Source organism: Mastigoproctus giganteus, chromosome 9 (assembly GCF_048544385.1).
Source record: "Mastigoproctus giganteus isolate SK-2022 chromosome 9, ASM4854438v1, whole genome shotgun sequence".
Lineage (NCBI taxonomy): Eukaryota > Metazoa > Arthropoda > Arachnida > Uropygi > Thelyphonidae > Mastigoproctus > Mastigoproctus giganteus.
This window is the reverse complement of record NC_143583.1, coordinates 178,855,669-178,868,620: the sequence shown is the minus strand read 5'-3', so window position 1 is coordinate 178,868,620 and position 12,952 is coordinate 178,855,669. Positions and strand designations below refer to the sequence as shown.

The 12,952-nt window shown below is 36.8% G+C and overlaps 1 protein-coding gene across 1 annotated transcript in view; it reads left to right on the top strand.

Moving 5' to 3' along the window:
• Positions 1–12,952, top strand: part of LOC150080911 (protein spire homolog 2-like) — a 220,854-nt gene that overhangs the window by 173,125 nt on the left and 34,777 nt on the right. Inside the window, exon 12 of the mRNA XM_090382155.1 lies at positions 12,075–12,221. Coding sequence (XP_090238281.1) covers positions 12,075–12,221 — 147 coding nt within the window. The remainder of the gene's footprint in view (positions 1–12,074; positions 12,222–12,952) is intronic.

Sequence of the window (12,952 nt, the reverse complement as noted above, 5' to 3'; positions counted from 1 at the left end):
GACCAAAATGGATGTCAGATGAACTAATAATGAGACTCATTGCAGAGAAGAAAAATGCATGGGATGCATATAAATTGGCCCCGGGTGCCAAGCGATTGTGACTGAGCGATTTATCTGTACTTCCAGTGCGATTTCTAGAAAGCGATTTACAGTTCCTTTTTGTCCTTATCGTTAAAAAATCTATTCATTTTATAACAGCTCTCGTAACAAAAGTCCCTGTACAGAGCAAGGAAGGAAAGCCACCTTTCTTTTTTCTCATAGTATATTACTAATACCTACTAATCTTCGCTTGGTCACACCAGGCACTGCTCCTGCCTCCCCGTGGCGGGGCCGGAAATCTTGGCAGAAAAGTCTCTCTGCCAAGGGCTAAAAGGAGCAAAGATGGACCATACCAACACTGACTCTTGTGGGATCAATGCCCCATCACATTCTAGAGAGCAGGAAGATTACAACCCTTCCTTTGCTAAGAGACAAAAGAAGGATACAGACCAGAATATCTGGCCTCATTTCCTCATTATACATTCTTTGACTGACCAGCCAGTCAGCAAGCTTTCTCCTTTTCTGATTCAGAAAAGTTTAGAGAACGTCGCTGGCTCACCAAAAATGGTTCGCAGACTAAAATCAGGTGACCTGCTTGTTGAAACAACACAATCCAAGCATTCTGACAAGCTACTTAAATTGAAAACACTTGGAGGAACTCCTATAGAAGTGTCACCTCATGCCACCTTAAACTACTCAAAAGGAGTTATAACAGAATGGGATCTTTTACATGTATCCGAGGAAGAAATTAAACAAGAGCTTTCAGAACAAAATGTTATTCAGGTAAAAAGAATACTAATCAAAAAGGATGGTTCACTACTTCCAACCAGAAACATTATACTAACTTTCAACTTGCCAAATCCACCAACATCTGTAAAAGCCGGATACTTGAACTGTCATGTCCGACCATATATACCGAACCCAATCAGATGTTATAAATGTCAAAAATTTGGACATTCACAGACAGTATGTCGAGGGACTGCTGTATGTGCTTCATGTGGATCTAAAGACCATACCCATACCGAATGTTCTGCACAAATCTTACAGTGTCCAAACTGTAGAGGCAATCATTCCGCTTACTCCAAAGACTGTGAAACATGGAAAAAAGAAAAAATGATTCAGAAGTATAAAACCGAGCACAAAGTCTCCTACCCTGAGGCAAAGAAACAAATATCACCAACTACAATAACACGCTCATATGCAGCAACTGTCCAACAGCATAAACAGATAACTGTTGTCACCACCACTACCACTTCAGTTCAAACCAACGTTACAATCCCTCCAAACATCTCTATTTCTGATTGGGCTCGCTCAATCCTAGCTCCATCGGCAAAATAATCTTCAATTTCAACTTCTAATCAAGCCATAAATACGCCTGTTACAATTCCTCCAATGCCTTCCACGTCACGGCCAACCATAAATACTAAAAACATAGATATAGATGACAAACTTCCTGTCCATGATCATATGGATACATGTGAAAAAGAAGTCCCGGAAGAACCAATCTTAGAGATACATGCTGAGGAAGAGATGGATGTTCGCCCAATCTTTCCCAGAAAAGAGAAAAAGCCTGAGCGATCCAAGCAAACACCTACTCGTAAAAAGTCAGAAACAAATACAACTACAAAGCCAATATAATGCGCACAATAATACAGTGGAATTGTCGAGGTTTCCGCAGTAACATTGATGACATTCGCAGCCTAATCGACAAATATCACCCTGTAGGTATATGTCTTCAAGAAACTAACCTAACTCCCCAAGTAAATACAGCAGTGAACCGTTACGGTACCTATAGACAAGACCGATGCCTTTCCTGTGGAGCTCATGGTGGAGTGGCAATTCTAATTGACTCCAAAATTCCATGTAAACGCCTCCAACTACAAACATCTTTGGAAGCAGTTGCAGTACGAGTCTCAATCCAGTTTACTTTTTCACTGGTCTCACTCTACCTTTCCCCAAATCAAGAGTATGCATATTCAGACCTAGAAGCATTAGTAACCCAGCTACCACCCCCGGTCTGTATCATGGGAGATTTAAACGGACACCATCCCATGTGGGGATCCCGTCACCAAGACAAACGGGGTAAATTGATTGAGAAATTATTGGAAGAGCAAAATCTCTCTCTCCTTAATACTGGAATTGAGACATACATCCATTTGCCCACTGGAACAGCCTCTGCAATTGACATTTCCATATGTTCACCTGTCCTATATCCACTGATTGAATGGACAATCTTGAAAAATCCTCTTAATAGTGACCATTTTCCAGTGGTCTGCAAAATATTAATAAATGATGTTACACATCACGATGGTGAAAAAAGATGGAGGTTTCATAAAGCTGACTGGACAAAATATAAAACAATCGCAGCAATGGATGAACAAATAATCACCACTCAGCCCATAGACAATGCTACAGCTCATGTCACAAACCAAATTTTAATAGCAGCTGAAGCTACAGTTCCTCGGTCATCTGGAAAATATCATAAACACGACACAGCGTGGTGGAATGAAGAATGCAGGATAGCCAAAAGAGAGAAGAATAAGGCTTGGAATCTCTTCCGAAAGTATCCCATTTCCATCAACCTCATAAATTTTAAGAAAGCTAGAGCCAGAGCTAGATATATCCAGCGTAAAAGTAGAAAGGATTCATGGATACGATTCGCCTCCACAATTAATAAAAATACAGATACCCGTGTCATATGGAACAAAATCAGAAGACTTAATGGGAAATTTCTTTCAGTTCCAACTCCACTAATAATCTGGAATGGACAGGAAATAACTAACTCCAAGGAAATCGCAAACTTACTTGCAACTACTTTTGCAAATATATCAGCAGTATCGGCATATACCCCATCCTTTCAGACAACGAAAACTGTAGCTGAAAAATACAGACTAAACTTTAATACCAGACAACAACTCCCATATAACCAACCTTTCAACATAGAAGAATTGCAAAAAGCTCTGGCTAAGTCTAGGAAGAGTGCAGCAGGACCTGATGGAGTTCACTATGAAATGATCCAACAACTTAATCAAAAATCCCTAAAGGCTTTGCTTATGCTATACAACAGAATTTACATGGAAAACTACTATCCAAATTCCTGGCTTCACTCCACTGTAATTGCCTTTCCTAAACCTGGCAAAGATCATACGATTCCCACAAGTTATCGTCCAATAGCACTAACAAGTTGCCTTGGGAAAATCCTTGAGAGAATGGTGAACAACAGATTAACCTGGTTTTTAGAAACATATAATGTACTTAACATAAATCAATACGGTTTTCGTAAAAATAGATCTTCTCTAGATCCCATGATAAAAGCAGAAGCAAATATCCGAAATGCTTTTCTAAGGAATGAGCATCTAATAATGATCAGTCTCGACATAGAAAAGGCCTTTGATACTACCTGGCGATACGGCGTTCTTAAAGATCTCCACAGCATTGGTTTGCGAGGCAACTTACCGCTCTTAGTAAAAAATTTCCTGAAAGTCAGAACCTTCCAAGTAAAATATCAAAATAATCTGTCACAAATATATTCTCAGGAAGAAGGAGTTCCTCAGGGCTCAGTACTGAGTGCAACCTTGTTTTCAATCAAAATAAATTCTATTACAAAAGACTTGCCAAAAACAGTGGAAACATTCCTATATGCAGATGATGTTACTATTTCGTGCCATTCACAAAACATGAAAATGATTGAAAGGCAGTTACAAAGCGCAGTAAAAAAAATAGAATTATGGACTAAAAACAATGGCTATAGAATATCACAACAAAAAACAATGGCTATACATTTCTGTAGAAAGCGAAAAATGCACCCAGATCCAGAAATAAGACTAGAAAACCAGCTGATACCGCTAGCAAATAGTATATGTTTCCTTGGCCTCATTCTAGATAAAAAACTTAACTTTTTGGATCACATCAAATGCCTCCGAATAACCTGTCAAAAAAAACTAAATATCCTCAAAGTTCTTTCTGCAATGAAGTGGGGAGCTGATCGGTTCACACTACTTCACCTATACCATGCTATAATCAGATCAAGACTAGACTATGGAGCCCCTGTGTATAGTTCTTGTAGACCAAGTGTCATCAAATGGCTCGATTCCATACATCATAGTGCCTTACGAATCTCCTTAGGGGCATACAGAACATCACCAGTCCAAAGTTTATATGCAGAGGCCCACGAACCCTCACTATATCTCCGGAGGCAAATGCTGCTATTAAACTATGCAATTAAAATCCGAAGTCTTCCTCATCATCCTACTTGGCAGTATCTTTTTAACCCACAGTGGGAAATTCTCTACAACAATAAACCTACAGTAAATAAACCAGCTGGAATACGACTAAAAGAAATAGTTTCAAAATGGGGCCTAAGTTTTGACAACATACATGAGGATAATAGGATAAGTATTCCACCATGGTTCACTTTCACGCCTAACTGTGACACTTATTTCCAACAATGGGGAAAAAGCACTCTTGCAAATGTCAACATAAAACAGATGCATGCAGCCCACTCATCACAGTTCCCTGAATACCTTCATATATATACAGATGGCTCTAAAACAGACACCAAAGTTGGTGCTGCAGTGGTATTTCCACAGACTGTTATCTCACAGCAACTCCCAAACCAATGCAGCAGCTATTCTGCCGAGCTATTCACCATACTAATGGCCTTAAAATACATAGCAACTTCCCCGCATCTGAAACATCTCATATACACAGATTCATTGAGTGCAATACACGCTCTGCAACAAAGGCAGACTCCATCGCATCCCATTCTTCATCAGATACAAACTCATCTTGTGAAACTCAAAAGTAAAATGAGGCAAGTAAAATTCTGTTGGATTCCAGGACATACAGGCATTGAAGGTAATGAAAGAGCCGATAGAGCAGCAAAGAATCCTACAAACACAGACCTAAAGCTTTACAAAGTTCCACATTTCGATTACAGGCCTATTATAAAAAAAATTCTCCATACTCAGTGGTCACAAATGTGGCAAAATGAATCAAATAATAAACTGTTTCAAATAAAACATGAACTTCAGCCATGGAAATCGAGTCTTCGTAAAAATCGGCACGAAGAAGTCATTTTAACGAGACTGCGCATTGGACATACTCATCTCACGCACTTTCACTTACTCACCAAAGCAAACCCCCCAGAATGTTTTCACTGTTCTTGTCAACTCACTGTAAAACATTTCCTCATAGAATGTCCACAATACCACATGGCGCGACAGTCAGCCTTCCATCTCCCTATAAATTTCCAAGATCCTCTGACTTTATCACAAATCCTAGGCGATAACTCCAACATTGAAAATATATTCACTTATTTAAAATTAATAGGATATTTTGACCAGATATAAATCACATTTAAGAAATATAAACTTCCTTGTCACATAAACATTAATAGATAGGCGCAATATGGCCAAAGTTGCTTTTGCGCCAAAAAACCCTACAACAACAACAACAGCATATAAATTAAGGTGACACAGAAGCCTGTGGCAGATATAAGCTAGTCTGTAATCAAGTCACAAAGGAGGTTACGCAAATGAAGGCTGATTACGAGAAATCCTTGGCAAAGGATGCAAAGAAAAACAAGAAAGATTTCTTTATTTATGTACACTCTAGAAGGAAAATTGGTCCACTTGATGTTTGTGGTTCGACTGTTGATGATTCTGCTCAGATAGCTTACAAACTGAATGAGTATTTTGCATCTACATTCACACATGAGGAGTTATTAAGGTTTGAAAATGCTAGAAGTTATCAAAATTGTACCAAGGTGTTTAATGATTTTGTAATAACGGAGAGCAAAGTGGAGGAGAAATTGTTGAAGTTAAACATAAGAAAGGCACTTGGTTAGATTGGATCTACCCAGTTATATTAAAGGAGGCATCAAAGCAACTAAGCAAACCCTTAGCCATAATTATGAAGCATCCTTGGACTCAGGGGAGGTTCCCATGGACTGGAGATGTGCAAATGTATCCCCAATTCACAAAGGGGGTAGGCGCCTCCGTGGCCAGGTGGGAAGGAGCAGCAGTGCATAGCACACGCTTCTTGATTAGACCGGGGTTCGAGCCCGTCACCACCAAATACGGAGGATGCAGAAAGGTCAGGGAATGACCACCGCATATCCCAGAGCAATATGGCCTTAGTTGCTAAATGCTCCTAAAAACCAAATAACAACAAACAAACAAAGGAGGCTCAAAGGGTGACACAAATAATTATAGACTTGTTAGTTTAACTTCTGTTCTGGGGAAAATAATGGAGTCACTGGTTAAAGAAGTGATGCAGGATCACCTAGACAAGACGGCAGTAATAGTTCCGACATAGCATGGGTTTGTTAAGGGGAAGTCTTGTCTGACCAATTTGATTGGATACTATGATGTGGTCGCAAAGGAACTGAATGCAAAAAATAATTTTGTTATCATACACTTGGATTTTAGGAAAGCTTTTGATACTGTTGCTGCAATGGGTAAAGGGATGGACAAGGAGTTGATTATCCCTTTGTATAAGGCAATGGTCAGGCCATCTTGAGTACTGAATACAGGTCTGGAGGCCTCATTTTAGGAAAGATGTAGAGTTGCTATAATGAGTACGGAGAAGGGCAACACAATTGGTGAAAGGAACAAAGGAGTGCTCTTACCAAGAGTCTTTAAGTTCTGCAAGTTGCAGTATCTGGAGACTAGACAACTGCAAGGTGATCTGATTGAGGTGTATAAGGCCATGAATGGTTTGAGCAGGCTCAGTGCTGATGAGATACTTCCGCTTGCTCAGATTAAGAACCTGAGGGGGCATAGATTCAAATTGAGGGAAGACAGTTATAGAATAGATGTGCAGAAGTTTGCCTTTAGCCAGCAGGTAGTTGATTGCTGGAACAGACTTCCATCTGTTATTGTGTAAGTTGATAGCTTAAATAAATATAAGGTTCAACTAAACAGACATTTGGATTGACCTGATGAGTGAAATGGGGGAGGGTTTTTTTTTTTTTTTTTTGCTGATGTTATATAAGCTTGTTTTCTTGGGGAGTACAATTCTTGGGGAATGCATCATATGCCTCAACTAATGCTATAGCAGGTACATTTTGGTATCTTGGTAACCAGAAAAAAAACTTAAAAATGAAAATATCTGTTAAATTTGTGAGCATGAATTTCAGCAGACTTTAACCATGCACTGGATGCATCAATTTATTTTTATCCACACATGTTCAAAAAAACCCTCCATTTTATAACCTTAAGACTCAGCATGAAATAATTCACAGTTGTTCACCTTTATTTTAAGTCATTTTTTTATATATTTGAGAATGGATATTTTTAATTATATTTAAAATAAAGTGCCCTGCACTTTAGGCATGTGCTTTAGACATGTTTTTGTAACATGTTTTTTAACATCTGCAGCCTGCTTTTGTGTGTTTTCTTCACTCTCAGCAAACAAAACTTAAAAGAAACAAAAATTTAAAAACCCACATCCTTGACCTATTGGATAGTAGCCAGATGCATGGAATTTTAGCATGTTCAATGACTGGACATGACAGATGCCACAATTTTTAAATTCTTGTTTTGTAACACTTGAAAATTATATTCAAGAACAGGCTTAAAAAAGCCTTAAAAACCATTTTATTTTATTTTTATAGCCAAACTTCTTCAATAAACAAAGTAGTTAATAGCCCAAACAACATGAAAATCGGCCTATGACCAGACTCCTGCATTAAAAATAAATATATATATATATATATATATATATATATATATATGGATACGAGTGACCAGCTCCACTACCATTAAAATAATAACTTGAATTTATCAAATATGTAGTGTCAGAATTATTTTAAATGTTATACAGGCCTGTTTTCTGGGCATCAATGTTATGCAAGGTTAAGCCTCTTGACTATCAGTGTTACCTGATAGTCAAGATTGTCTGCCTTGGTGATTGTCTAGTGGTACTGTAATTAGACATTTGACCTTGTATGTCCTAAAATTCCTCTCAAAGTCGTGTTAAGGGGAACTTGCAACTTGAGTCATGCATTGTGACTAACTCACTCCAAGATCCCCTTATATATTATAGTCAGATCTCGGAATGCTGCAAATAAATATTATGGTTCCTTTACTATGGATCTTTTACTAAGGATAACATGTAGCAAGAGAATAAGTCAGAGGCAAAGATACTTAAACAAAACATTATTTATTCACTACTAAATTAACAAAGATGTACAGTAGATACTAAGTACACAATAACTTCTCTCTCTTATTAAACTAGAGATAAACAGTAGAATATGCACTTAAGACTAATGGTACAAAACAAGCTAATGGTACAGGTTTGAAAATATGTTAGTGTTCTTCGTGTAGTCCTCCTTTGAAATTGCTCATACTCTAGGATCCACTTCTCATCTTACAAGAGTATATACAATAGGTGTATATGTATATACAATACTGTACCACATCAATGTATAATAATCTGGGTTTGAGGAATTGCATTAATACAAATGGATCTACCTTTTATGTTACACTCTAATTAGTAAGGTATTGTCTCTTATATCAGTAAATGTTCCTAACAAGGAGAGGTACTTCTGTATTATAAAATTACGGTAAAAAGTGATGGACTTACCAGTAAGTCAGTAAGTTCACTATCTTGGTCCAGTTGTAGCTGATTCAATGTCTGCATATCTCTTTCTCTCTCTCTCATCACATTCTTCTGGTTGTATCAGCTAGGAAATCTATGGGTAAGCAATACTTCAGGGAAAACAGCAGGATCGCCTTCTTTAGTCTGTAGGGAAGGTTCTTGTCATGAGCATGATTCTTAAATCTTGGGACAAGGTCAGGCAGGCAGTTGATTAAGGAAGAGGCGATCGATCAGGGAAAAGAGGTTCCCCTAAGTCTCTGTTAGTCGTCAACAGCAACAGTCACTGTCCTTTGTCACTCACCTGAATATATATAGGTCTCCCTCCCTATGCTTACACCATGCTCTCATTGGCTAGGATGCTCATTTAGTGGAGGAACTAATTCCCAGGGACTGATATTAGGGGACAAAATACAACTAAAAAGGAACTTCATCGATGGGAAAAATGAATCTCATATCTAGTTGGGGTAAAAATACCAAATATCCCAGCAGGTGACAACTGGGCTCGGAAGTCTGATTTCCTGCAAAAGGAATCACTTGACGCAGTCGGCTTACTGCTATGAGATTCAGATTACACCTTGAAGTCTATTTTGGAATTACATTAGTCATTCCTCTCTGAAGAAGACTATCCAATTTCTCTTCGTCTTGTGCCTATTCTATCTATCAAGCTGTTCACCAGCTAATAGAATAATGGCAACTCACTGTGTTGTGACCCACATAACAAAGATGGGATAGAGTTACAGATCCTGTCCTTTACCTAGTGAACATCATCAGTTGCAGTGTTGAGTTTCGTACTAGATATGTAATACAGTAGTGGAAAAAGTATGGGAAAGCAATAGCCTTCTAAGGCAAATGTAATGTGAAAATTCAGCCATTTTCACATAAACTATTTCTTGCTTTTTCTTCCAAAAAACTGGTTCATGATCAGTGTGCTATGACTAAAGTGACCATATATACCAGTTTCCAAATGCTTTTTACAGTGTCCTGAAGGCGCCTCCGGAGACAGGTGGGCAGGAGCAGCAGTGCATAGCACACGATTAGACCAGGGTTCGAGCCCGTGACTACCAAATACAGAGGTTGCAGAAAGGTCAGTGAATGACCACTGCATATCCGAATGACCATGAGCAATATGGCCTTAGTTGCTAATGCTCCTAAAAACCAAATAACAACAACAAGTTTCCTGAAAGACAGCATATGATGATGCAAGAACCCAAAATAAAGCATAGCCATCAGCACTGATGGTCCACAATGCAGAATAATATATTAGATGGTACTTTTACTTTTGTGATGGCCGCCCGGGCTAGCCGAGTGGGTAAAGTACCTGCCCGGCAACCCAAAGGTCGCGGGTTCGATTCCCGCCTCGGGCTTGGATCAAAGTACTGCAAAAACCTTGGGAGGTGCAATATGGCCACAGAAGCCGATGCGCCAACAACTACCAAATCAAAAAAAAAAAAAAAAAATCAACTTTTGTGATGTTTATTTAAATGAATATTTTAAATAGAAAGTAAATCTAAACAAATAAATTTTGTCAACTGCTCTGTGCCTCAGCATAGTTTCTTTGCTCATTCTTAATTAGCCACCGGTCACATAATTAAGTTTCTTAACTTAAGAATGAATAAATGATTTAAAGGAGGACTAAATTATCATCATTTATGGCTCCCAAAGAGTAGTTCAAATTCAATAATGATTTACAGAAAAAGTTTGGTTTTATTAAGAAAATAAGACTTAAAATATGAACATGAAATACAGTGCAGTACTTGTGGCACAAGATTTGCTAATGCTCATGGCCCTATAGACAGTTGTAATGCAATTGCATTGTTGATATTTTCCATATATATCAGTTCTTTTTTGGTTAAGATGCAGTGTTCAGTATCAGTAAACAGTTGTAGGGCTTCTTTTTTATTTATTTTTATTTATTTATTTTTTTCCCCTTACCACTTTTCGTGGAATGGAGGTTTTGATTTTTCACTTTTGAATTTGGATATATCATTAAACATTATAACGAAGTGTCCCAATTACTTTATGCTGTGCACATCTGTTGGTGTAAAAATTTTCAGTGTGCCTGCTAGAGAAATAAAATGATAATTTCTCTATGATATTATAAAGCAGGGATGGCAAATAGGTTTTAGCTAGCCTGCCAAAATAAGTAAAAAGCTTGGCTGAGGAAAATTATGGTAGAAAAAATGTGCCAGTTGAAGACTATTTTCATGATTGTGAAAGACAAAAAATATTATTTAAAAGTATAATATTGGTTAAAATTAAATCAGCCAGAGGATGGGAATGGAGAGGTGAAATGGGAAATATGGGCTGTTTTTTTTCCCTGATGCTGTATAACCTTGCTTTCCTGCATAATTTTCTGGTACTACTATTAATAAAAATATCAATATGTTAAGGCTAATCGTGTTTTATTTCATAAACAGTAAAATGCCTGAGATATATGAACAAACCAAGCATTTATTACATATGAAAGTTACATTAATTGACCTACTTGTTTCAATTTGATAATTTGTGATAGCTCATAAAAAACTAATTCAGACAAATCCTAAGCCTTAGCACCAAGTGCTCATCATTAAGGCTTGGGCTTATTTTCAACTTAGAGACAAATACCATTATCCACAGTTCTGTAAAAATATATTAGCAAATTAGGCAGAAAAACCTTGGACAATTGTGAATCAGCATTTGTCTTCAGTGGGAGCATAATGACCCTTCTGATCAAAAATCAAATTCAGTAATATGTAAAAATTTTATTTTATTTTATTTCCACTACTCTGTTGAAATGTTGTTTCCCTTCAGTCCTATAGTATTTAATCAAAACTGTTCCAATTGTTCATTTAAAAACCAGAAATTTAGTAGTTTTGAAACAAATAGTTCTTAAAAGTACCACCTTGTGACATTGTACTGTGCAATGAAATGTGATGACATACTAGTTTTTAATTGGGTGCCTGCTATAAATATTTACTTAAATTCTGGGACAGTGGTATTGGTAGCATTTGAAAAATTACAGAATCAGTAAATGTATATTTTAGTGCACTTGCATCATTTATACACAGCCAATTATAGATTAGCAAATTTGCAATAGCGGCATCATTTAAGTTACATCTCATATTGTGAATACCTTCACAACGAGTTGCCATGACATTGCACTACTTCGAATAAGTAACAACGTCATGGCAACTCGTCGTGAAGGTATTCACAATATGAGATGTAACTTAAATGATGCCACTATTGCAAATTTGCTAATCTATAATTGGCTGTGTATAAATGATGCAAGTGCACTAAAATATACATAGTCTAACTCTTTCGCAACTTGAGGCATAAGCCCTTAATGCATTAGAGAATCAGTAAATCTATTACTGGATTAAAAATAGTTATATTTGTATATTTTTTACTTATATATTCATATAGAGTAATGATTTGCATTTTTCTCACAATAGCCATCCCAATGGAAAAGGTCACTTCAGTATCTGTCGCTTACTCTGGAAGAGGTAATTCACATCCGAAATGTTCTTACCAAAGCAGAGCTAGATACTTACATTTCAACGGCATCTCATTCACTTTATGAGGATATAAAGAAAGGAAAGGTTTGTCTGTATGAGTTAAAGTACTTCATTCTTTTGTTCAAAAATAGGTGGAATATTCAAAATGTTCAGTGAAATACTCTTATTTAAATATGAGTGTTTTACTGAAAAAAAAACAGTATTAAATAGATAGTGGTTTTTTTTTTTTTTTGTTTCTATAAAATTAAAGAATAAATTTTTATCAGCTGATAGCAAATACTATTTTTTGTATATACATGGATATATATCATTAAAAAAAATTAAATGTGAATTGTTCATTGGTAAAACTAACCTTTGAAATATAAGGCCTAAAAGAAACCCAATACTTACTTTATATATTATTATTATTTATTTATTTTTTGATCAAATATTTTGTGTAGGTATGTTGGGCAAAGCTTCTTTAATAAACATTGGCTAAACACTAACTCAGAGGTTCTCAAACTTGCATCTCCATTGGGCATGCAGCATATTCTGGAAGGGACAAGTGAACACAGACAAAAACACATAGCTGAATAATTTTGAAAACCATAAAGCATTCACTGATTAATAGGAGAAAATGTATCAGAAAATTAATAGGAGAAACTGAATTGAATAAAGGATTATAAACCATCTGTATACATACTCAAGTGTTGTCAAATTATAAGAATATGATAACTCTCTTCTCAAACTGCAAAATATCTTGACATATTTCTCAACACAATACCTCTCTGTAATCCTGAAAATAGGTCAATGAGCACCACTTTGAGAACACGTGC